This window comes from Bufo bufo, chromosome 1, assembly GCF_905171765.1.
Source record: "Bufo bufo chromosome 1, aBufBuf1.1, whole genome shotgun sequence".
Classification (NCBI taxonomy): Eukaryota; Metazoa; Chordata; class Amphibia; order Anura; family Bufonidae; genus Bufo; species Bufo bufo.
Window position 1 is genome coordinate 779,904,772 of NC_053389.1, and position 27,243 is coordinate 779,932,014.

At 40.6% G+C, this 27,243-nt stretch overlaps 1 protein-coding gene across 2 annotated transcripts in view; it reads left to right on the top strand.

Annotated features, from left to right (window-relative positions):
* The window catches only part of EBF2 (EBF transcription factor 2), a 90,968-nt gene that overhangs the window by 6,335 nt on the left and 57,390 nt on the right, over nt 1–27,243 (top strand). For both annotated transcript variants that reach the window (XM_040414870.1, XM_040414871.1), the window contains exons 3-6: nt 11,419–11,482; nt 13,077–13,132; nt 16,741–16,814; nt 24,865–24,933. In XM_040414870.1, coding sequence (XP_040270804.1) covers nt 11,419–11,482; nt 13,077–13,132; nt 16,741–16,814; nt 24,865–24,933 — 263 coding nt within the window. The remainder of the gene's footprint in view (nt 1–11,418; nt 11,483–13,076; nt 13,133–16,740; nt 16,815–24,864; nt 24,934–27,243) is intronic.

The window sequence follows — 27,243 nt, forward strand, 5'->3', positions numbered from 1 at the left end:
CCGACCCCATAAGTGTCTGTGAGCGCTGCTGTACATCATATAGACTGAGGGACGGCCCCATAAGTGTCTGTGAGAGCTGCTGTATATCATATAGACTGAGGGACGGCCCCATAAGTGTCTGTGAGCGCTGCTGTACATCATATAGACTCAGGGACCGACCCCATAAGTGTCTGTGAGCGCTGCTGTACATCATATAGACTCAGGGACCGACCCCATAAGTGTCTGTGAGCGCTGCTATACATCATATAGACTGAGGGACCGACCCCATAAGTGTCTGTGAGCGCTGCTGTACATCATATAGACTGAGGGACTGACCCCATAAGTGTCTGTGAGCGCTGCTGTACATCATATAGACTGAGGGACCGACCCCATAAGTGTCTGCAGACTGGTGTGTGGTCCAATGTGAAGGAATTGTATATCCAGAAGAGTCAGTATACCGCTCTGTGTGATATATATAACCTCTATAGTGTCTGTACTGAGTTGTGCATAACTGGGGTCATTTATCAAACTGGGGTAAAGTAGAACTGGCTTAGTTGCCCATAGCAACCAATCAGATTCCTCCTTTCATCTTTCAAAGGAGCTGTCCGAAAAGGAAAGGAGGAATCTGATTGGTTGCTATGGGCAACTAAGCCAGTTCTACTTTACCCCAGTTTGATAAATGACCCCAATATGTTCCTATGATTCTTAATAGTGCTGTATGTGGTATCGAATGAAGTCCATATAGAGCTTGTGATATAGAGAGGATGGTCGAAGAGGCTGTAGAGGGCTATATGGTATAGAAAATATTCTAGGGTGTTCAAAGAGTCTATAGAGAGCTGTGTTTGATATAGGGAGCATGCCTAATAGACTACAGGAGAAATCTCTGGTGTAGAGAATACAATGGTCTAAGAGCAAATAGAGAGCTGTATGTCTTATATAGAGTAGGATGTTCTAACAGTATATATAGAGCTGTATGTGGTATAGAGAGTAGGATGTTCTAACAGTATATAGAGATCTGTATATGGTATAGAGAGTATGATGGTCTAACAGTAAATAGAGAGCTGTATGTGGTATATAGAGTAGGATGTTCTAACAGTATATAGAGATCTGTATATGGTATAGAGAGTAGGATGATCTAACAGTATATAGAGAGCTGTATGTGGTATAGAGAGTAGGATGATCTAACAGTATATAGAGAGCTATATGTCTTATATAGAGTAGGATGTTCTAACAGTATATATAGAGCTGTATGTGGTATAGAGAGTAGGATGTTCTAACAGTATATAGAGATCTGTATATGGTATAGAGAGTAGTATGGTCTATGAGTATATAGAGAGCTGTATGTTTTTATATAGAGTAGGATGTTCTAACAGTATATAGAGAGCTGTATGTTTTTATATAGAGTAGGATGGTCTATCAGTATATAGAGAGCTGTATGTGGTATAGAGAGTAGGATGATCTAACAGTATATAGAGAGCTATATGTCTTATATAGAGTAGGATGTTCTAACAGTATATATAGAGCTGTATGTGGTATAGAGAGTAGGATGTTCTAACAGTATATAGAGATCTGTATATGGTATAGAGAGTAGTATGGTCTATGAGTATATAGAGAGCTGTATGTTTTTATATAGAGTAGGATGTTCTAACAGTATATAGAGAGCTGTATGTTTTTATATAGAGTAGGATGGTCTATCAGTATATAGAGAGCTGTATGTGGTATAGAGAGTAGGATGTTCTAACAGTATATAGAGAGCTGTATGTGGTATATAGAGTAGGATGGTCTAACAGTATATAGAGAGCTGTATGTGGAATAGAGAGTATGATGGTCTAACAGTATATAGAGATCTGTATATGGTATAGAGAGTAGGATGATCTATGAGTATATAGAGAGCTATATGTCTTATAGAGAGTAGGATGTTCTAACAGTATATAGAGAGCTGTATGTTTTTATATAGAGTAGGATGTTCTAACAGTATATAGAGAGCTGTATGTGGTATAGAGAGTAGGATGTTCTAACAGTATATAGAGAGCTGTATGTGGTATAGAAAGTAGGATGATCTACGAGTATATAGAGAGCTGTATGTGGTATAGAGAGTAGGATAATCTAATAGTATATAAACAGCTGTATGTAGTATAGAGAGTAGGATAGTCTATGAGTATATAGGAAGCTGTATGTGGTATAGAGAGTAGAATGATCTATCAGTATATAGAGAGCTGTATGTGGTATATAGAGTAGGATGTTCTAACAGTATATAGAGAGCTGTATGTGGTATAGAGAGTAGGATAATCTAACGGTATATAGAGAGCTGTATGTGGTATAGAGAGTAGTATGATCTAACAGTATATAGAGAGCTGTATGTGGTATAGAGAGTAGTATGATCTAACAGTATATAGAGAGCTGTATGTGGTATAGAGAGTAGTATGATCTAACAGTATATAGAGAGCTGTATGTGGTATAGAGAGTAGGATGATCTAACAGTATATAGGGAGCTGTATATGGCATAGAGAGTAGAATGATCTATGAGTATATAGGGAGCTGTATGTGGTATAGAGAGTAGGATGATCTAACAGTATATAGAGAGCTGTATGTGGTATAGAGAGTAGAATGATCTATGAGTATATAGAGAGCTGTATGTGGTATAGAGAGTAGGATGATCTAACAGTATATAGAGAGCTGTATGTGGTATAGAGAGTAGGATGATCTAACAGTATATAGAGAGCTGTATGTGGTATAGAGAGTAGAATAGTCTATAAGTATATAGAGAGCTGTATGTGGTATAGAGAGTAGGATGATCTAACAGTATATAGAGAGCTGTATATGGTATAGAGAGTAGAATGATCTATGAGTATATAGAGAGCTGTATGTGGTATAGAGAGTAGGATGATCTAACAGTATATAGAGAGCTGTATGTGGTATAGAGAGTAGGATGATCTAACAGTATATAGAGAGCTGTATGTGGTATAGAGAGTAGGATGATCTAACAGTATATAGAGAGCTGTATATGGCATAGAGAGTAGAATGATCTATGAGTATATAGAGAGCTGTATGTGGTATAGAGAGTAGGATGGTCTATAAGTATATAGAGAGCTGTACGTGGTATAGAGAGTAGGATGATCTATAAGTATATAGAGAGCTGTACGTGGTATAGAGAGTAGGATGATCTAACAGTATATAGAGAGCTGTATATGGCATAGAGAGTAGAATGATCTAATAGTATATAGAGAGCTGTATGTGGTATAGAGATAAGGATGATCTAATAGTATATAGAGAGCTGTATGTGGTATAGAGAGTAGGATGGTCTATAACTATATAGAGAGCTGTATGTGGTATAGAGAGTAGGATGATCTAACAGTATATAGAGAGCTGTACGTGGTATAGAGAGTAGGATAATCTAATAGTATATAAACAGCTGTATGTAGTATAGAGAGTAGGATGGTCTATGAGTATATAGGAAGCTGTATGTGGTATAGAGAGTAGGATGATCTAACAGTATATAGAGAGCTGTATGTGGTATAGAGAGTAGGATGATCTAACAGTATATAGAGAGCTGTATGTGGTATAGAGAGTAGGATAATCTATGAGTATATAGAGATCTGTACGTGGTATAGAGAGTAGGATGATCTAACAGTATATAGAGAGCTGTATGTGGTATAGAGAGTAGGATGATCTAACAGTATATAGAGAGCTGTATGTGGTATAGAGAGTAGGATAATCTAACAGTATATAGAGAGCTGTATATGGCATAGAGAGTAGAATGATCTATGAGTATATAGAGAGCTGTATGTGGTATAGACAGTAGGGTGGTCTCATAGTATATAGAGAGCTGTATGTGATATAGAGAGCAGAATAGTCTATGAGTATATAGAGAGCTGTATGTGGTATAGAGAGTAGGGTGGTCTCATAGTATATAGAGAGCTGTATGTGGTATAGAGAGCAGGATAGTCTATGAGTATATAGAGAGCTGTATGTGGTATAGAGAGTAGAATGATCTATGAGTATATAGAGAGCTGTACGTGGTATAGAGAGTAGGATGATCTAACAGTATATAGAGAGCTGTATGTGGTATAGAGAGTAGAATGATCTATGAGTATATAGAGAGCTGTACGTGGTATAGAGAGTAGGATGATCTAACAGTATATAGAGAGCTGTATGTGGTATAGAGAGTAGGATGATCTAACAGTATATAGAGAGCTGTATGTGGTATAGAGAGTAGGATGGTCTATAAGTATATAGAGAGCTGTACGTGGTATAGAGAGTAGTATGATCTAACAGTATATAGACAGCTGTATGTGGTATAGAGAGTAGGCTAGTCTACGAGCATATAGGGAGCTGTATGTGGTATAGACAGTAGGGTGGTCTCATAGTATATAGAGAGCTGTATGTGGTATAGAGAGCAGAATAGTCTATGAGTATATAGAGAGCTGTATGTGGTATAGAGAGTAGGATGATCTAACAGTATATAGAGAGCTGTATGTGGTATAGAGAGTAGGATGACCTAACAGTATATAGAGAGCTGTATATGGCATAGAGAGTAGAATGATCTATGAGTATATATAGAGCTGTATGTGGTATAGAGAGTAGGATGGTCTATAAGTATATAGAGAGCTGTACGTGGTATAGAGAGTAGGATGATCTAACAGTATATAGAGAGCTGTATATGGCATAGAGAGTAGAATGATCTAATAGTATATAGAGAGCTGTATGTGGTATAGAGATAAGGATGATCTAATAGTATATAGAGAGCTGTATGTGGTATAGAGAGTAGGATGATCTAACAGTATATAGAGAGCTGTATATGGCATAGAGAGTAGAATGATCTATGAGTATATAGAGAGCTGTATGTGGTATAGAGAGTAGGATAGTCTATGAGTATTTAGGGAGCTGTATGTGGTATAGAGCGTAGGATGATCTAATAGTATATAGAGAGTTGTATGTGGTATAGAGATAAGGATGATCTAATAGTATATAGAGAGCTGTACGTGGTATAGAGAGTAGGGTGGTCTCAGTATATAGAGAGCTGTATGTGGTATAGAGAGTAGGATGATCTAACAGTATATAGAGAGCTGTATGTGGTATAGAGAGTAGGATGATCTAACAGTATATAGAGAGCTGTACGTGGTATAGAGAGTAGGATGATCTATGAGAATATAGAGAGCTGTACGTGGTATAGAGAGTAGGATGATCTAACAGTATATAGAGAGCTGTATGTGGTATAGAGATAATGATTATCTAATAGCATATAGAGAGCTGTATGTGGTATAGAGATAAGGATGATCTAATAGTATATAGAGAGCTGTATATGGTATAGAGAGTAGAATGATCTAATAGTATATAGAGAGCTGTATGTGGTATAGAGAGTAGGATAGTCTATGAGTATTTAGGGAGCTGTATGTGGTATAGAGAGTAGGATGATCTAATAGTATATAGAGAGCTGTATGTGGTATATAGAGTAGAATGATCTAACAGTATATAGAGAGCTGTATGTGGTATAGAGAGTATAACTGGCTATGAGTATATAGAGAGCTGTACATGGTATTGAGAGTATAATGATCTAATAGTATATAGAGAGCTGTATGTAGTATAGAGAGTAGGGTGGTCTATGAATGTATAGAAAGCTGTATGTGGTATAGAGAGTAGGATGGTCTATCAGTATATAGAGAGCTGTATGTGGTATAGAGAGTAGGATGATCTAACAGTATATAGAGAGCTGTATGTGGTATAGAGAGTATGATGATCTATGAGTATATAGAGAGCTGTATGTGGTATAGAGAGAAGGATGATCTAATAGTATATAGAGAGCTGTATGTGGTATAGAGCGTAGGATGATCTAACAGTATATAGAGAGCTGTATGTGGTATAGAGAGTAGGATGATCTAACAGTATATAGAGAGCTGTATGTGGTATAGAGAGTAGGATAATCTATGAGTATATAGAGATCTGTACGTGGTATAGAGAGTAGGATGATCTAACAGTATATAGAGAGCTGTATGTGGTATAGAGAGTAGGATGATCTAACAGTATATAGAGAGCTGTATGTGGTATAGAGAGTAGGATAATCTAACAGTATATAGAGAGCTGTATATGGCATAGAGAGTAGAATGATCTATGAGTATATAGAGAGCTGTATGTGGTATAGACAGTAGGGTGGTCTCATAGTATATAGAGAGCTGTATGTGAAATAGAGAGCAGAATAGTCTATGAGTATATAGAGAGCTGTATGTGGTATAGAGAGTAGGGTGGTCTCATAGTATATAGAGAGCTGTATGTGGTATAGAGAGCAGGATAGTCTATGAGTATATAGAGAGCTGTATGTGGTATAGAGAGTAGAATGATCTATGAGTATATAGAGAGCTGTACGTGGTATAGAGAGTAGGATGATCTAACAGTATATAGAGAGCTGTATGTGGTATAGAGAGTAGAATGATCTATGAGTATATAGAGAGCTGTACGTGGTATAGAGAGTAGGATGATCTAACAGTATATAGAGAGCTGTATGTGGTATAGAGAGTAGGATGATCTAACAGTATATAGAGAGCTGTATGTGGTATAGAGAGTAGGATGGTCTATAAGTATATAGAGAGCTGTACGTGGTATAGAGAGTAGTATGATCTAACAGTATATAGACAGCTGTATGTGGTATAGAGAGTAGGCTAGTCTACGAGCATATAGGGAGCTGTATGTGGTATAGACAGTAGGGTGGTCTCATAGTATATAGAGAGCTGTATGTGGTATAGAGAGCAGAATAGTCTATGAGTATATAGAGAGCTGTATGTGGTATAGAGAGTAGGATGATCTAACAGTATATAGAGAGCTGTATGTGGTATAGAGAGTAGGATGATCTAACAGTATATAGAGAGCTGTATATGGCATAGAGAGTAGAATGATCTATGAGTATATATAGAGCTGTATGTGGTATAGAGAGTAGGATGGTCTATAAGTATATAGAGAGCTGTACGTGGTATAGAGAGTAGGATGATCTAACAGTATATAGAGAGCTGTATATGGCATAGAGAGTAGAATGATCTAATAGTATATAGAGAGCTGTATGTGGTATAGAGATAAGGATGATCTAATAGTATATAGAGAGCTGTATGTGGTATAGAGAGTAGGATGATCTAACAGTATATAGAGAGCTGTATATGGCATAGAGAGTAGAATGATCTATGAGTATATATAGAGCTGTATGTGGTATAGAGAGTAGGATAGTCTATGAGTATTTAGGGAGCTGTATGTGGTATAGAGCGTAGGATGATCTAATAGTATATAGAGAGTTGTATGTGGTATAGAGATAAGGATGATCTAATAGTATATAGAGAGCTGTACGTGGTATAGAGAGTAGGGTGGTCTCAGTATATAGAGAGCTGTATGTGGTATAGAGAGTAGGATGATCTAACAGTATATAGAGAGCTGTACGTGGTATAGAGAGTAGGATGATCTATGAGAATATAGAGAGCTGTACGTGGTATAGAGAGTAGGATGATCTAACAGTATATAGAGAGCTGTATGTGGTATAGAGATAATGATTATCTAATAGCATATAGAGAGCTGTATGTGGTATAGAGATAAGGATGATCTAATAGTATATAGAGAGCTGTATATGGTATAGAGAGTAGAATGATCTAATAGTATATAGAGAGCTGTATGTGGTATAGAGAGTAGGATAGTCTATGAGTATTTAGGGAGCTGTATGTGGTATAGAGAGTAGGATGATCTAATAGTATATAGAGAGCTGTATGTGGTATATAGAGTAGAATGATCTAACAGTATATAGAGAGCTGTATGTGGTATAGAGAGTATAACTGGCTATGAGTATATAGAGAGCTGTACATGGTATTGAGAGTATAATGATCTAATAGTATATAGAGAGCTGTATGTAGTATAGAGAGTAGGGTGGTCTATGAATGTATAGAAAGCTGTATGTGGTATAGAGAGTAGGATGGTCTATCAGTATATAGAGAGCTGTATGTGGTATAGAGAGTAGGATGATCTAACAGTATATAGAGAGCTGTATGTGGTATAGAGAGTATGATGATCTATGAGTATATAGAGAGCTGTATGTGGTATAGAGAGAAGGATGATCTAATAGTATATAGAGAGCTGTATGTGGTATAGAGCGTAGGATGATCTAATAGTATATAGAGAGCTGTATGTGGTATAGAGAGTAGGATGATCTAACAGTATATAGACAGCTGTATGTAGTATAGAGAGTAGGATAGTCTATGAGTATATAAAGAGCTGTATGTAGTATTGAGACTAGGATGGTCTATCAGTATATAGAGAGCTGTATGTGGTATAGAGAGCAGGATAGTCTATGACTATATAGAGAGCTGTATGTGGTATAGAGAGTAGGCTAGTCTACAAGCATATAGGGAGCTACATGTGGTATAGATAGTGGGCTGATCTATGAGTATATAGAGAGCTGTATTTGGTATAGCGCAGGATAGTACATGAGTATATAGAGAACTGTATGTGGCATAGAGAGTAGGATGGTCTATAACTATATAGAGAGCTGTATGTGGTATAGAGAGTAGGATGGTCTATAACTATATAGAGAGCTGTATGTGGTATAGAGAGTAGGATGGTCTATGAGTATATAGACAGCTGTATGTGGTATAGAGAGTAGGATGGTCTATGAGTATATAGAGAGCTGTATGTGGTATAGAGAGTAGGATGGTCTATGAGTATATAGACAGCTGTATGTGGTATAGAGAGTAGGCTAGTCTACGAGCATATAGGGAGCTGTATGTGGTATAGAGAGTAGGATGGTCTATGAGTATATAGAGAGCTGTATGTGGTATAGAGAGTAGGATGGTCTATGAGTATATAGAGAGCTGTATGTGGTATAGAGAGTAGGATGGTCTATGAGTATATAGAGAGCTGTATGTGGTATAGAGAGTAGGATGGTCTATGAGTATATAGAGAGCTGTATGTGGTATAGAGAGTAGGATGGTCTATGAGTATATAGAGAGCTGTACGTGGTATAGAAAGTAGGATGGTCTATCAGTATATAGTGAACTGAACTCTATGTGATTTTAATCCTTCCGTTGACCTTATAACCCTCAATAGAGAGCTATAGATAATACAGAGAGTCTATGAGAGCTGTATGTGTTGGAGTCTATGAATTACTATATAGTGATTGCATCTATAATGTACTGGTTCTGGTGTAAAGGGAAGGACAGTCCGTGCAGTTCTGTATCTGATAGAATGGATTGATGCATGTCACTGCCTTGAGTATAGTCTATAATGTATGTGGTATGGAGTATATGCTGCCTGTATACTGCAGTTTATATCCTCTCTGCAGTGGTGGTGAGATGTCACTACGGCCAGCACAGTAATGTATGTGGTATGGAGTATATGCTGCCTGTATACTGCACTTTATATACTCTCTGTAGTGGTGAGATGTCATAACGACAGCACAGTAATGTATGTGATATGGAGTATATGCTGCCTGTATACTGCACTTTATATCCTCTCTGTAGTGGTGGTGAGATGTCACTACGGCCACCACAGTAATGTACGTGATATGGAGTATATGCTGCCTGTATACTGCACTTTATATTCTCTCTGTAGTGGTGGTGAGATGTCATGACGGCCAGCACAGTAATGTATGTGGTATGGAGTATATGCTGCCTGTATACTGCACTTTATATCCTCTCTGTAGTGGTGGTGAGATGTCATTACAGCCAGCACAGTAATGTATGTGGTATGAAGTATATGCTGCCTGTATACTGCACTTTATATCCTCTCTGTCGTGGTGGTGAGATGTCATGACGGCCAGCACAGTAATGTATGTGGTATGGAGTATATGCTGCCTGTATACTGCACTTTATATCCTCTCTGTAGTGGTGGTGAGATGTCATGACGGCCAGCACAGTAATGTATGTGGTATGGAGTATATGCTGCCTGAATACTGTACTTTATAACCTCTCTGTAGTGGTGGTGAGATGTCATGACGACCAGCACAGTAATGTATGTGGTATGGAGTATATGCTGCCTGTATACTACACTTTATATCCTCTCTGTAGTGGTGGTGAGATGTCATGATGGCCAGCACAGTAATGTATGTGGTATGGAGTATATGCTACCTGTATACTGCACTTTATAACCTATCTGTAGTGGTGGTGAGATGTCATGACGGCCAGCACAGTAATGTATGTTGTATGGAGTATATGCTGCCTGTATACTGCACTTTATATCCTCTCTGTAGTGGTGGTGAGATGTCATGACGACCAGCACAGTAATGTATGTGGTATGGAGTATATGCTGCCTGTATACTGCACTTTATATCCTCTCTGTAGTGGTGGTGAGATGTCATGATGGCCAGCACAGTAATGTATGTGGTATGGAGTATATGCTACCTGTATACTGCACTTTATAACCTATCTGTAGTGGTGGTGAGATGTCATGACGGCCAGCACAGTAATGTATGTTGTATGGAGTATATGCTGCCTGTATACTGCACTTTATATCCTCTCTGTAGTGGTGGTGAGATGTCATGACGACCAGCACAGTAATGTATGTGGTATGGAGTATATGCTGCCCGTATACTGCACTTTATATCCTCTCTGTAGTGGTGGTGAGATGTCATGACGACCAGCACAGTAATGTATGTGGTATGGAGTATATGCTGCCTGTATACTGCAGTTTATATCCTCTCTGTAGTGGTGGTGAGATGTCATGACGACCAGCACAGTAATGTATGTGGTATGGAGTATATGCTGCCTGTATACTGCACTTTATATCCTCTCTGTAGTGGTGGTGAGATGTCATGACGGCCAGCACAGTAATGTATGTGGTATGGAGTATATGCTGCCTGTATACTGCACTTTATATCCTCTTTGTAGTGGTGGTGAGATGTCATGACGGCCAGCACAGTAATGTATGTGGTATGGAGTATATGCTGCCTGTATACTGCACTTTATATCCTCTCTGTAGTGGTGGTGAGATGTCATGACGGCCAGCACAGTAATGTATGTGGTATATGGTGAATGCCGCCTTTGTGTTAACACTAAGAATACTTCCCCTGTTATCCATGTGGTTTTCATTGAAGCCGTGGCTCTTACATTATATGCCCTTACAATAACCCTATATATTCTGCTCCATAGCGGCCTGCTGGGGTTCCCTATGGTCCTGTGCATATAGCTGGACGGTCCTACGTGACAGCTGGTATTTATCAGATATCCCCAGATGTCCAGTGTGTTATGTGATATATAGCATATTGATTCCTGATATAGTATCCTCTTCTCATGGCTGATACTGAGGCACGAGGCACTAATTGACCATGAAGTATTGATTATTGACTGCCGATCCTGTACAATGATACATGACTAACGAGGGAATTCCCTTTGTAATGAGTATTAGGCTTTCTTTCTGTTCGGGGTTGTGTAATAATCATACCGTATACTATCGTTTTCATCTGTCACTTTTATTTCAAAGGAACTGAGCAATGAGAAAACCAATAATGGCACCCATTACCGGCTGCAACTCCTCTATAGTAACGGTGAGTCCATGTACTTAATACTCAGGGGATGTATATAATATATAGGTATATATAAACTCATTGAAAAAAGAATGCTCTATGAGCTGTTGGGTGCCTCTAGCTTGGATACAAGATGAGATACGTTTGGACATAGAGGCATACAGGTTCTATATGGGATCCTACACCACATTTGCCCACAGATGTTACAGCTGGGTCTGTACATCCTGCTCACTCGTAGATTGCTGAAGCTGGAGTCCCAGCTGATCCTATAAATGCTCGATTGGTGATAAGTCTGGTGGAAACATTCCTGGGAAACCCTTGCTGTGTGTGTGGGCAAGCATTATCCTGCCAAAAAATGCCATTTGGAAGTCCTGCCATGAGAGGAACACATGTGGCCGCAGAATGTCCTGCACATATCACTCCAGCAGTTGGGACAGTGTGTCGCAAAGGCAAAGTGCTCACCACAAGGCCTCCATACTTGAACCCAACCTGACCATTGTCGGATCCCAAACAGAACTTGGATTCATCTATATATATGATACGGTTCCACTCCGTAGCAGTCTAGATTTCTCATTCACGACACCACTGCAAACCAAGGCGGTGGTGACTGGCTGTAAGGGGCAGGACACGTAATGAGCACCATGACATCAACTTTCCTTCTGCTAAGCTCCTGGAAATGGTCCAGGTAGAGACAGGGGTGTGTAATGAAGGAGCCACCTGTGTCTGTATGGTGGACAACAAAACTGTGGAAGCTGCTTGTGTTTGTCAGTGGATCAAACAATCCTCTCCACTGGTGGTCTGTCTGGGCAGTCCAGAACCTGTCCTCTGTGTGTGCCACACATAACCACTCTTCTCAACACCTCCTAACATCTAAAACAGAACGGCCTAAAAGGCGGGCAGTTCACCGATACGACCATCCTGCTTCTCTATGTCCATTGATGTGCCTCCTTTCAAAGTCTGTTCCCTGGGCAAAATGTCTTTGAGCATATGGTACCTCACCGAGAGGAACACTACCCAAAAGTAGCCTCTGAAAGCCTTTTTATAGGGAAGCACATTTAAACCCTCTTATGGCAAGACCAAGAAGCACATTTATTAAGATCGGCATTTTAGACACTGGACTGAATAAAACCCTATAGCTGGCGGTAGATCTGCCGAAGTTATGAAGGGGCGCCGACCTCTTCATAACTTTGCCGGATCTTCCACCAGTTCTAAATAGACTGCTTCCTGGCTGTCTTACATTTAGACCTTTTTATAAGTCTAAAACTGGCATAGAAAATAGTAAATCAGACAGGCCTAACGCCCCCCCCCCCCAAGCCAGGCTCGTAATTTTAGACCTGTCGTGAGCGGGGAAACATTGCAGATGGCGGCGCAACTAAACCTGGAATACGCATAATATAGGCGTATTTCAATATAATAAATGACCCCCCAAGTGTCTAATTAGACCACACCTGTAATTATTTACATATCTGCCTGAGACGTAACCGCATGCTGATATTTACAGCAATTCGACATTTCTAACTGGGTGCATTATATTTTTCTCCGTGTGAGTACATATATAGTTATTGTCTGTTGTGCTATTTTATTTGCCTTCTCATGCCTTATTTTGTCTTTTAAGGTGTCCGAACGGAACAAGACCTATTTGTGAGGCTAATTGATTCAGTGACAAAACAGGTAGGTTCCATTGGGCACTGTTCTAAAGTGGCGAGTGTCTGGATTATCTTTTGTCTTCCCAAAGGAGTCTCTAAAATGGGTTCTCCTCTTCATAGAAGGGTCCCATGAGAACAGCAAGTGTATCCTTCCTCAAAGATCAGCTTTAAAGGCTATGTACACCTTTGGGATCGTTTTTTATTATTCAATTGTACTCATTTTGAGCTAAAGATCATTTTTTCAATTTGTCTTTACTAAAAATATGGAGACCTTTTTCTGTACAGAGCTGAGATGCTCTAGTAGCAGCCTCTGGATTTTTTGTCTTTTCGGTCAGTTGGGGAGCTGACAGGCTTCTTATCTCTTCTCTCTGACCTTATAAACGCTCATTGTAGCTCATTTCTTATCTTACTGTTATGACCTCTAGTTTAGAGATAAGGGTTATTAGATGACGAAAATCACTGCGAAAGGTGCACCACAATGATATGCAACTGCCAACACTGGCTAATCCCTCAGGCTGATGTTAAGAACTGAGACTTTAGCCAATGTATTCCTGTCAGGGACACATCGGAGCGCTTTTGCACCACCGTCAAGGTTTCTCAGTGTGGCATGGGTCCTACCACTAGACTACCTACGGTGTGTGAACACGGTCTGAGAGGTGCTAAGATACAACTTACAGCCAAGCTCCCACATACCTCCATAGTGAAATCACTCATGTAGTGGGAGAGATGATAAGGCTGTAGGCCCCACCTATAACAGGCCGTGTGACACAGGCTACCGGGTGCAACAGAATGCTACCAGCAGTACGCAATGACACATTCTAAACATATCAAGAAAAATAACCAAAATAAAGTGGCCTAAATGGGGGGAAACGCTCAAAAAATCCAAACACTTTTCTTGATATGTTTAGAATGTGCCATTGCGTACTGCTGGTTCACAGACCGTGTTCACACACCATAGGTAGTCTAGTGGTAGGAACCCATGCCACACTGAGATACCTTGACGGTGGTGCAAAAGGGCTCCGATGTGTTCCCGACAGTCTCAGTTCTTAACATCAGCCTGAGGGATTAGCCAGTATTGTCAGTTGCATATCATTGTGGTGCACCTTTCGCAGTGATTTATGTATTTTTATATTGGCATCCACACATTATCCCATCTTGTGTAGGATGCCTTTGTGGTGCATGTGGTCCGCTGCCGACATCCTCCATTGTATGCCTTTTTGCTGGGGATTGCCGTTAGCAACGGATCACATGCGGAGAAATGTCTCCCCCGGTTATAAACACGCCACAGTGTTTGGGGTTTTTGAGCATTTCCTCTCATTTAGGCCACTTTATTTCAGTTATTTTTATTAGATGACGACAAAAAGTCACACAGTTAGAAAAAAAATTAACCCATTGTGACAGAACGGCTCAATATTTTCAATAAAGGTCAGTTGAAAATGTGATATTTTTTTTAGCCAAAAATGAGTAAAATGCAATCATAAACAAAAATTACCTCAGAAGGTGTACATAGTTTTTAATCTGTGGGAAAGTAAGTGTTCCATTTCCCTTCAGCGCCACCACAGGGGAAATTAAGTATTACAGTGCCTTGCAAAAGTATTCACCCCCCTTGACTTTTTCCGTATTTTGGTACATTACAGCCTTAAGTTCAATGTTTTGTTAATCTGAATTTTATGTGATGGATCAGAACACAATAGTCTAAGTTGGTGAAGTGAAAAGAGAAAAATATATAAATAAAACTATTGCTTAGAAATAGAAAACAGAAAATTGCCATGTGCGTATGTATTCACCCCCTTTGTTAGGAAGCCCATAAAAAGCTCTGGTGCAACCAGTTACCTTCAGAAGTCACATAATTAGTGAAATGATGTCACCTGTGTCACATGATCTGTCATTACATATACACACCTTTTTTGAAAGGCCCCAGAGGCTGAAACACCTGAGCAAGAGGCATCACTAACGAAACACTGCCATGAAGACCAAGGAACTCTCCAAACAAGTAAGGGACGATGTTGTTGAGAAGCACAGGTCAGGGTTAGGGTATAAAAAAATATCCAAATCTTTGATGATGCCCAGGAGCACCATCAAATCTATCATAACCAAATGGAAAGAACATGGCACAACAGCAAACCTGCCAAGAGACGGCCACTCACCAAAACTCACGGACCGGGCAAGGAGGGCATTAATCATAGAGGCAGCACAGAGACCTAAGGTAACCCTGGAGGGGCTGCAGAGTTCTACAGCAGAAACTGGAGTATCTGTACATAGGACGACAATAAGCCGTACGCTCCATAGAGTTGGGCTTTATGGCAGAGTGGCCAGAAGAAAGCCATTACGTTCAGCTAAAACCAAAAAGGCACGTTGTGAGTTTGCGAAAAGGCATGTGGGAGACTCCCAAAATGTATGGAGGAAGGTGCTCTGGTCTGATGAAACTAAAATTGAACTTTTCGGCCATCAAAGAAAACGCTATGTCTGGCGCAAACCCAACACATCACATCACCCAAAAAACACCATCCTCACAGTGAGACATGGTGGTGGCAGCATCATGCTGTGGGGATGTTTTTCAGCAGCTGGGACTGGGAAACTAGTCAGAGTTGAGGGAAATATGGATGGTGCTAAATACAGGGATATTGTTGAGCAAAACCTGTACCACTCTGTACGTGGTCTGAGGCTCGGACGGAGCTTCACCTTCCAGCAGGACAATGACCCCAAACACACGGCTAAAGCAACACTTGAGCAGCTTAAGAGGAAACATGTAAATGTGTTGGAATGGCCGAGTCAAAGCCCAGATCTCAATCCAATAGAAAATCTGTGGTCAGACTTAAAGATTGCTGTTCACAAGCGCAAACATCCAACTTGAAGGAGCTGGAGCAGTTCTGCAAGGAGAAATGGGCAAAAATCCCAGTGGTAAGATGTGGCAAGCTCATAGAGACTTATCCAAAGCGACTTGGAGCTGTGATTGCCGCAAAAGGTGGCTCTACAAAGTATTGACTTTAGAGGGGTGAATACATTTACTTTTTCTCTGTTATTTTGTCCTATTTGTTGTATGCTTCACAATAATAATAAAAAAAAATCTTCAAAGTTGTGGGCATGTTCTGTAAATTAAATAATGCAAATCCTCAAACAATCCATGTTAATTCCAGGTTGTGAGGCACCAAAACACAAGAAAAGTCAAGGGGGGTGAATAGTTTTGCAAGGCACTGTACACAATGTCCATTTACATTAATGGATAGTCAATGTGATACAGGACAAGACAGGTCCTCCAGAGTGCGAGATGATTATTGTAACTTCTCTGACCAAAAGATGAGGATCCAGAACAGAAGACTCGCTCTAATAATTCCCTATCATAGTATATGAAAATGGTTTTCCTAAACTGGACAACCCCTTTAGGTATCTGCTTGGGTCCTGTAGATATAGGTGGCATGATGGTGGAGTTGGCTTATACCATCCTAAATAATAACTATAATGGGCACCTTCCGTTCATAGATCATATGGTCTCATGGGCACAATATAAAGATTTTATAATATCAGTAGGGTATGATTATGACTGGGCGGATAGACTATAGTTCTGTCTAGTATTGCGTGACCTTTGGGTGGTAGTTAATGTGTAACCCTATACCTATCCTAAATTTCTTGCAGCCTATAGCATACGAAGGACAGAATAAGAATCCAGAGATGTGCCGGGTTCTACTCACTCATGAGGTCATGTGCAGGTAAGGTTCACCCTACCTTGGACATTTTTCCATTTTGAAGGTTTCCTCATCAAAATCTGGAAATTTGGCTTTCCATAAATCCAACCCAAGTTTTTCTTGAAGGGAAGGGTTGGATAATTGTGAGGTGAAATATGTATAGGGCTCCACAAAGATTATCTGGTGAATATAATGTTGGCATCTATGCCTCGGGTGTGTTCCATCCTGACTGCTCTCCTGGTGATGACCCTTGGCTCTGTTCCCAACTTTGCTACCAATTCATCTGCAACCTGAGCATGTTCCTTCAACAAAGACAGTACCTCCTTGTGGCACCTCCTTAGTCCCCCCACCCCCCACCGTAGTCTTGATAGTGACAAATGGAATAAAGTATCCTTATAAAACCTGTGGGTTGGCCCAGTATACCGCCAACCAGTTCATTTGGAATTGGTAATATCAGTGATGGATTAGGAATGACAGTGACACAAAGAAGTCACTGGATTCTAATCAATCGGTGGGTTACATTTTCATAAATTTTTAACGTGGCCTAAATAGTCATCTCCACAGAGTTAGGTGGCACTCCATATATACATTAATAACGTATATGGACACAGCTTAGATGTCCTGTACAGATTTTCTGCTGCCTGTAGGCAGTGAGCGAGCTCTACTCATACTCATTTAAGATTCTGTAATGCAAAAGTGGAAGAAAAAACGGAACAGATGAAAGTGTCTCCTACTTAGGATGGCCATATGTTCTCCTTCTCCCAGGACGCTACCTGTTTATCTCACTCTAACACTTTAACTTTGAATTCTAATTTTCCTATAATTTAGACTTCTGAGTGAACTAGATTACCACAATCAGGCAGATTGGGAGTCTGTAACCCTTTCATTTCCGCTACAAATTAACCACCAGCCGTGTCCGGGAAAGCTTGTCGGATTTACAGAAGCAAACTCTGGATGGATAAATAGGAATATAGAGAAATAAATAGATAATGGATTGATGGATGGACAGATAGATATAAGAAAGATAGATAGATAGATAGTGAATCAACAGATAATGAGCTATACAGGGAGTGCAGAATTATTAGGCAAGTTGTATTTTTGAGGATTAATTTTATTATTGAACAACAACCATGTTCTCAATGAACCCAAAAAAACTCATTAATATCAAAGCTGAATATTTTTGGAAGTAGTTTTTAGTTTGTTTTTAGTTTTAGCTATTTTAGGGGGATATCTGTGTGTGCAGGTGACTATTACTGTGCATAATTATTAGGCAACTTAACAAAAAACAAATATATACCCATTTCAATTATTTATTTTTACCAGTGAAACCAATATAACATCTCAACATTCACAAATATACATTTCTGACATTCAAAAACAAAACAAAAACAAATCAGTGACCAATATAGCCACCTTTCTTTGCAAGGACACTCAAAAGCCTGCCATCCATGGATTCTGTCAGTGTTTTGATCTGTTCACCATCAACATTGTTCACTGTTCAGAGAGGTGTACTGTTTTCCCTCCTTGTAAATCTCACATTTGATGATGGACCACAGGTTCTCAATGCGGTTCAGATCAGGTGAACAAGGAGGCCATGTCATTAGATTTTCTTCTTTTATACCCTTTCTTGCCAGCCACGCTGTGGAGTACTTGGACGCGTGTGATGGAGCATTGTCCTGCATGAAAATCATGTTTTTCTTGAAGGATGCAGACTTCTTCCTGTACCACTGCTTGAAGAAGGTGTCTTCCAGAAACTGGCAGTAGGACTGGGAGTTGAGCTTGACTCCATCCTCAACCCGAAAAGGCCCCACAAGCTCACCTTTGATGATACCAGCCCAAACCAGTACTCCACCTCCACCTTGCTGGCGTCTGAGTCGGACTGGAGCTCTCTGCCCTTTACCAATCCAGCCACGGGCCCATCCATCTGGCCCATCAAGACTCACTCTCATTTCATCAGTCCATAAAACATTAGAAAAATCAGTCTTGACGTTTCAGCTTGTGTGTCTTGTTCAGTGGTGGTCGTCTTTCAGCCTTTCTTACCTTGGCCATGTCTCTGAGTATTGCACACCTTGTGCTTTTGGGCACTCCAGTGATGTTGCAGCTCTGAAATATGGCCAAACTGGTGGCAAGTGGCATCTTGGCAGCTGCACGCTTGACTTTTCTCAGTTCATGGGCAGTTATTTTGCGCCTTGGTTTTTCCACACGCTTCTTGCGACCCTGTTGACTATTTTGAATGAAACGCTTGATTGTTCGATGATCACGCTTCAGAAGCTTTGCAATTTTAAGAGTGCTGCCTCCCTCTGCAAGATATCTCACTATTTTTGACTTTTCTGAGCCTGTCAAGTCCTTCTTTTGACCCATTTTGCCAAAGGAAAGGAAGTTGCCTAATAATTATGCACACCTAATATAGGGTGTTGATGTCATTAGACCACACCCCTTCTCATTACAGAGATGCACATCACCTAATATGCTTAATTGGTAGTAGGCTTTCGAGCCTATACAGCTTGGAGTAAGACAACATGCATAAAGAGGATGATGTGGTCAAAATACTCATTTGCCTATTAATTCTGCACACAGTGTACAGATGATAGATAATGGATAGGTAAACAGATAAATGGATGGATAAATAGATAATAAGCTAGATAGATAGATAGATAGATAGATAGATAATAGATAGATAGATATGAGATAGATAGATAATAGATAGATAGATAGATAGATAGATAGATAGATAGATAGATAGATAGATAGATAGATAGATAGATAGATAGATAGATAGATAGATAGATAGAAGGAAAACTAGGTAACAGATAAACAGATAATACATAGATAATAGATATGATCCCTTTTGGGGTGTTGATCCGTACATGTCTATAGGGTATATTCCAGGGATTTGAAATTATCATACATTTATATATATATCTTTGAGTAGAAGTTTCTTCTCTCCATCTTCAGGTCACTTTACTCTCCGCTTGTAGATAGGTATCATTTACCGGTTCCCTCTTAGGACAGACACCGCTACATTAATAAGCTCTCTATTTATACACTTTGCCGCCATCTTTTCTAGTCCTGACTCCTTACTGATTCAGTCCAGGAACAAAAGGCTAATTAGTTACTGCACCCAATTAGTGACTTGTGTCTCTTCAGATCGGAGAATTGTCACTATTTTATCAGGAACTCTAAAAATGCAAAAATTACAACAAAGTTCTGACCCTGGAGACTGAAGGTAGGGAATGGCGTCATTAACCCAGGATATGCTGTCCTATAATAGCTAAACAGGGCACAGAGGTGGCCCTTTGTCACATAAGGCGACACTAGTAATCAGGGGTCCCATAAGTCACCAGGGGCCCACAACAAGAAATGTAGTGGGGTGACACACAACCATGACCGCATTCAGCTGTAATATAGCAGAACACAAAAAGCTAAATATTGCTTTGCTCTTCCTTATGCACAGGAATAATACACACAGTGATGTCACAGTACAAGGATAATGCACATAGTGATGTCACAGTACAGGGATAATAAACACAGTGATGTCACAGTACAGGGATAATAAACACAGTGATGTCACATAACAGGGATAATAAACACAGTGATGTCACAGTACAGATATAATAAACAGTGATGTCACAGTACAGGGATAATAAACACAGTGATGTCACAGCACAGGGATAATAAACACAGTGATGTCACAGTACAGAGATAATAAACACAGTGATGTCACAGTACAGAGATAATAAACACAGTGATGTCACAGTACAGGGATAATAAACACAGTGATGTCACAGTACAGATATAATAAACACAGTGATGTCACAGTACAGGGATAATAAACACAGTGATGTCACAGTACAGGGATAATAAACACAGTGATGTCACAGTACAGGAATAATAAACACAGTGATGTCACAGTACATGGATAATAAACACAGTGATGTCACAGTACAGATATAATAAACACAGTGATGTCACAGTACAGAGATAATAAACACAGTGATGTCACAGTACAGAGATAATAAACACAGTGATGTCACAGTACAGATGTAATACACACAGTGATGTCACAGTACAGGGATAATAAACACAGTGATGTCACAGTACAGGGATAATAAACACAGTGATGTCACAGTACAGGGATAATAAACACAGTGATGTCACAGTACAGATATAATACACACAGTGATGTCACATTACAGGGATAATAAACACAGTGATGTCACAGCACAGGGATAATAAACACAGTGATGTCACAGTACAGGGATAATAAACACAGTGATGTCACATAACAGGGATAATAAACACAGTGATGTCACAGTGCAGGGATAATAAACACAGTGATGTCACAGTAGAGAGATAATAAACACAGTGATGTCACAGTAGAGAGATAATAAACACAGTGATGTCACAGTACAGAGATATTAAACAGAGTGATGTCATAGTACAGGGATAATAAACAGAGTGATGTCATAGTACAGGGATAATAAACACAATGATGTCACAATGCAGGGATAATAAACACAGTGATGTCACAGTACAGGGATAATAAACACAGTGATGTCACAGTACAGGGGTAATAAACACAGTGATGTCACAGTACAGAGATAATAAACACAGTGATGTCACAGTACAGGGATGATAAAAAGAGTGATGTCACAGTACAGAGATAATAAACACAGTGATGTCACAGTACAGAGATAATAAACACAGTGATGTCACAGTACAGGGGTAATAAACACAGTGATGTCACAGTACAGGGATGATAAACAGAGTGATGTCACAGTACAGGGATAATAAACACAGTGATGTCACAGTACAGGGATGATAAATACAGTGATGTCACAGTAGAGAGATAATAAACAGAGTGATGTCACAGTACATGGATAATAAACACAGTGATGTCACAGTACAGAGATAATAAACAGAGTGATGTCACAGCACAGGGATAATAAACAGTGATGTCACAGTACAGAGATAATAAACACAGTGATGTCACAGTAGAGAGATAATAAACAGAGTGATGTCACAGTAGAGAGATAATAAACACAGTGATGTCACAGTACAGAGATAATAAACAGAGTGATGTCACAGCACAGGGATAATAAACAGTGATGTCACAGTACAGAAATAATAAACAAAGTGATGTCACAGTAGAGAGTTAATAAACACAGTGATGTCACAATGCAGGGATAATAAACACAGTGATGTCACAATGCAGGGATAATAAACACAGTGATGTCACAATGCAGGGATAATAAACAGAGTGATGTCACAATGCAGAGGAAATAAACACAGTGATGTCACAGTGCAGGGATAATAAACACAGTGATGTCACAGTACTGGGATAATAAACACAGTAATGTCACAGTACTGGGATAATAAACACAGTGATGTCACAATGCAGAGATAAACAGAGTGATGTCACAATGCAGAGGAAATAAACACAGTGATGTCACAGTGCAGGGATAATAAACACAGTGATGTCACAGTACAGGGATAATAAACACAGTGATGTCACAGTACAGGGATAATAAACACAGTGATGTCACAGTACAGGGATAATAAACACAGTAATGTCACAGTACAGGGATAATAAACACAGTGATGTCACAGTACAAGGATAACAAGCACAGTGATGTCACAGTACAGGGATAATAAACACAGTGATGTCACAGTACAGAGATATTAAACAGAGTGATGTCATAGTACAGGGATAATAAACACAGTGATGTCATAGTACAGGGATAATAAACACAATGATGTCACAGTACAGGGATAATAAACACAGCGATGACACAGTACAGGGATAATAAACACAGTGATGTCACAGTACAGAGATAATAAACACAGTGATGTCACAGTACAGAGATAATAAACACAGTGATGTCACATAACAGGGATAATAAACAGTGATGTCACAGTACAGAAATAATAAACAGAGTGATGTCACAGTAGAGAGATAATAAACACAGTGATGTCACAGTGCAGAGATAATAAACACAGTGATGTCACAATGCAGGGATAATAAACACAGTGATGTCACAGTACAGGGATAATAAACACAGTGATGTCACAGTACAGGGGTAATAAACACAGTGATGTCACAGTGCAGGGATAATAAACACAGTGATGTCATATCACAGAGATGACATGAAAAGTGCTGCTTATGGACGGGATGATGTACACATCAGGAGCAACCACAGGGCTTCATAGTGAAACTTGGGATGTTGCCACATTTGATCTTTCCATCATCCATGCTCATCACTAACTGACCATAAGTCTTAGTGGAAAGGAGCCCCCTTAGTTGTTGGACCCCATATCAGCTGTTCCCCTGGTATCTATGCCCATGCCAGTAATATAAATGGCACTTGTTAGATGGGGACCTGCTACAGATTTTGTGAAGTTAAACCTCTCTGTGTCCAGCTTCTTTTGCACAGTAGGTCATACTTGGACCCAGTTTGGAAGCTGATTATTGCAATGGGTCACCCATCAGGCTTGGCGGAGCTTCTCTGCCCCATGTCTTTGGGCTGCACACCACAATGGCGCAGTAACAATACATAAAGGGCATTGTGATGTGTGGCAGACTGATGGGGGCTATGTCAGACCTACAGCTGCTTCAGAAGAGAGACATTGACAGCCTGCAATCCCCCCAGCTGGGGCTCAGCCCTGGGCCTGGGCGGCTGCTGGTCACCATGTCCTGCTCAGACAGATGGTGGGAATTTACACACTTTTGTTATGCAATCAGCAGGAGCAGAATGTAACACAAAGGATGATGGGGATCCAAGTGCGTGTGCAGAGCAATGTGTGGTGCAGAGACGAGTGTGTCTGCTGGTTAGCACTGCTATGTCCTTACATTCTTCATAGGCAATGCTCGGTGCCCATTGTGGGACTATATCAGAAATTTTTCCGGAGTTAGAATTGTTTTCACTACTGAGAAGACATATCTTCCTTCATCTTCTACTAGTTTATGATGGTCCTGGATGGAGGGCATATTACTTCTTATATCGGGTTCATGAACATCATATCTAATTCAATCTATCTATCTATGTCTGTCTACGCATCCATCCATCTCTCTATAAATCTTTTTATCTAATTATCTATCTATCTATCTATCTATCTATCTATCTATCTATCTATCTATCTATCTGTGTATCTATGAATGTATGTATGGATATATCTATCGATCTATATGTGTTTGACCCAATGACTTTGCAGTTAGGGTATGATATGTAATACTCCAGTACTGAATATAACTTCGGCTTCTTGTGTCTGCGCCGTCCTCTACTTCAGGGTGGTATTGGGGCCCGTCATCTACTGCAGGGTAGTACTAGTAGCCCATTATCTACTGCAGGGTGGTATAGGGGGCCCGTCGTCTACTGCAGGGTAGTACTGGGGGCCCGTCATCTACTTTAGTGTGGTAATGGGGGCCCAACATCTACTGAAGGGTGGTATTGGGGGCCTGTCATCTACTGCAGAGTGGTATTGGGGGCCTCTCATCTACTGCAGGGTGGTATTGGAGGCCCGTCATCTACTGCAGGGTGGTATTGGGGGCCCGTCATCTACTGCAGGGTGGTAATGGAGGCCCGTCATCTACTGCAGGGTGGTATTGGGGGCCCGTCATCTACTGCAGGGTGGTAATGGAGGCCCGTCATCTACTGCAGGGTAGTACTAGTAGCCCGTTATCTACTGCAGGGTGGTATTGGGGGCCCGTCATCTACTGCAGGGTGGTATTGGGGGCCTCTCATCTACTGCAGGGTGGTATTGGGGGCCTCTCATCTACTGCAGGGTGGTATTGGGGGCCCGTCATCTACTGCAGGGTGGTATTGGGGGCCTCTCATCTACTGCAGGGTGGTATTGGGGGCCTCTCATCTACTGCAGGGTGGTATTGGGGGCCTCTCATCTACTGCAGGGTGGTATTGGGGGCCTCTCATCTACTGCAGGGTGGTATTGGGGGCCTCTCATCTACTGCAGGGTGGTATTGGGGGCCCGTCATCTACTGCAGGGTGGTATTGGGGGCACGCTCTTGATCTGCTGTAGGTTGTTCTTTATCTGACCCATCTTTCTTTCTGTGTTTCAGTCGCTGTTGTGAGAAGAAAAGCTGCGGTAACCGGAACGAGACCCCATCTGACCCCGTCATCATTGACAGGTAGGACATCTGGGCTGACATGGCGGTCTGATCATGTACCTGGTTATCAGAGCTGAGGATCTGTGGTGACATGTGGACATGCGGTATTATAATGCTGCAATCTGCTGCTCTGGCCCTGCATTGTTGATGGTGTAGCAGGCTGACTGTAAGGCCGCTGTGCTGCATTGTGGTTGTTGCAGGGTGTGTCCTCCAAGTAACAGAGTGTCTCCTCCGCCTTGATAAATATTCTGTGCTCTTCTGTTGTCCTGTGAGACCTTTTGCTGCCCACAGCTTTCTGTACATTCCTAGGACCATCTGCTTCTCTCATCTGCAAAACCCATTGCTTCAGTGGATATGCACACCAGCACGCTATAGGCACATTAAGCGCGCACACACTGGAATGTAACATGCCACAATCCTGGGGTATCTGGTGAATTTGGTAGTGTCCATAAAGGCTAGGTCTGCAACAACAACTGGTTATATTCTTTCAAATCATAAAAAAAAAGCAAAAAATGAAACAACATTGCAATAAGTTTAAATAAAAAAAGTCAGCTCCCATGCAGACCTATGTGTCTCCATGGTAACAGACAACAAACCCTGTGTAGTCTGATCCTGAAGTCTTTTTAACTTCTATCAAGGGGTAACCTACCAAAATAAAGGGGAAAAAACTGAAGAAAGTTAGAAATTGAAAAACTGCAGGATCAGACTACCTAGAATTTGTTTGTTGTCTGTTACCACGGAGATGTATTGTTTATATAACGATATGGAAACGTTGTTTAATTTTTAATTCTAGATTTATAGGGATAAATCCAAAAACTGGTTAGCTGGAGCCTTGAAGATCAGCACTAAAATGTGATTTTGTCAACCATGGCTCAGATTTCATAAACACTTGTTTTCTCTACAGGTGTGCCCGCCGCATCTTTTGTGGCCCCATTGAGATGAATGGGTCCGCACTTTTGTGGAACGGATGCTGACCCTTTCATACGGTTGTCTGAAGGGGCCTTATAGGGAGAGATTAGTAAAACAAAATTCTGTATTTTTTTAAGAAACAGCGCCACTCTTGTCTGTAGGCTATGCCTGGTATTGCACTTGGGTTAAGCTGCAATACTAAATGCTACACATGAGCAAGATGTGTTCTGATTGGGTGCCCCCTCTTCTATTAGGGGGACGTAATCACCAGGCACAAATCCAGATACACGGCACAGAAGACACACATAGGAGCCGTGTTTATGCAGTACACGCATCGAGCCATGCTGATTACCATACATTAGTATGGCCCAGGCTCCATCATGCCTCTTCACATGGGATGTGTGTGTGCTCGGAGTATAGATAATATGCTCCCTTGTTACTCCATGTTCCTTGCCGGTAATTACAGCCTAAGAATCGGATGTGAATTTTGCTTTACTATAGGCTTCCAGTCTCATGTGTGTTATCGCTCGGAGCTATTACTATGTAGACTAAACCCCCTCCCTTGCTGTACACTGGGCTTCTAGATTCCCTAGACGGCTAGTGAGTCTGTGCTAGCAAGCTGCCTCGTCTCTGCTTGGGATTTGTGCTATTCTGCCAAGGGCGTCCCAGTGTGGCTGGTGTGGATGCCAGCATTCACAGCCCTCGCTTATCACCTAGACTCTCTTCCGCTGGCGAATTAAAAAATGAAATAGAATTATAATACATAGAAAAAAAATCCAAACTCCAGAAATGATGAATAGACGACACCCCCCAGTCACTCCAGAACTATATGTGTCTGCCATGTTCATGGCCACCGGCCGTTATTCTGTGTGATAGCTAACAGCCGTAGCCGTAAGAAGTGCAATCATATTGTAATCACCTTACGTAGGACAGCAAGCAGAGATCTTGAAAACTATGAGGAATCGAGAATTGCTGAAAGTTATAGAGGAGCGAATTGATTCTAAAATTCGGAGATTCGACCCAAATTTTTCACAAAGTTCTGATTCTACCGAGCCCGAATTTTGTGTCATTCGATTTGGGAGAATAAAGGAGAGAGACAGAGAGATAGAAAGAGAGACAGGAAGAGAGACAGAGAGATATAAAGAGAGACAGAAAGAGAGACAGAGAGATAGAATAAGACAGAGATAGAAAAAGAGACAGAGAGATAGAAAGAGAGACAGAGATAGAAAGAGAGACAGAGAGCTAGAAAGAGAGACAGAAAGATAGAAAGAGACAGAGAGATAGAAAGAGAGACAGAGAGATAGAAAGAGAGACAGAGAGACAGAAAGAGAGACAGAAAGAGAGACAGAAAGAGAGACAGAGAGATAGAATAAGACAGAGATAGAAAGAGAGACACACAGAGAGACAGAAAGAGAGACAGGG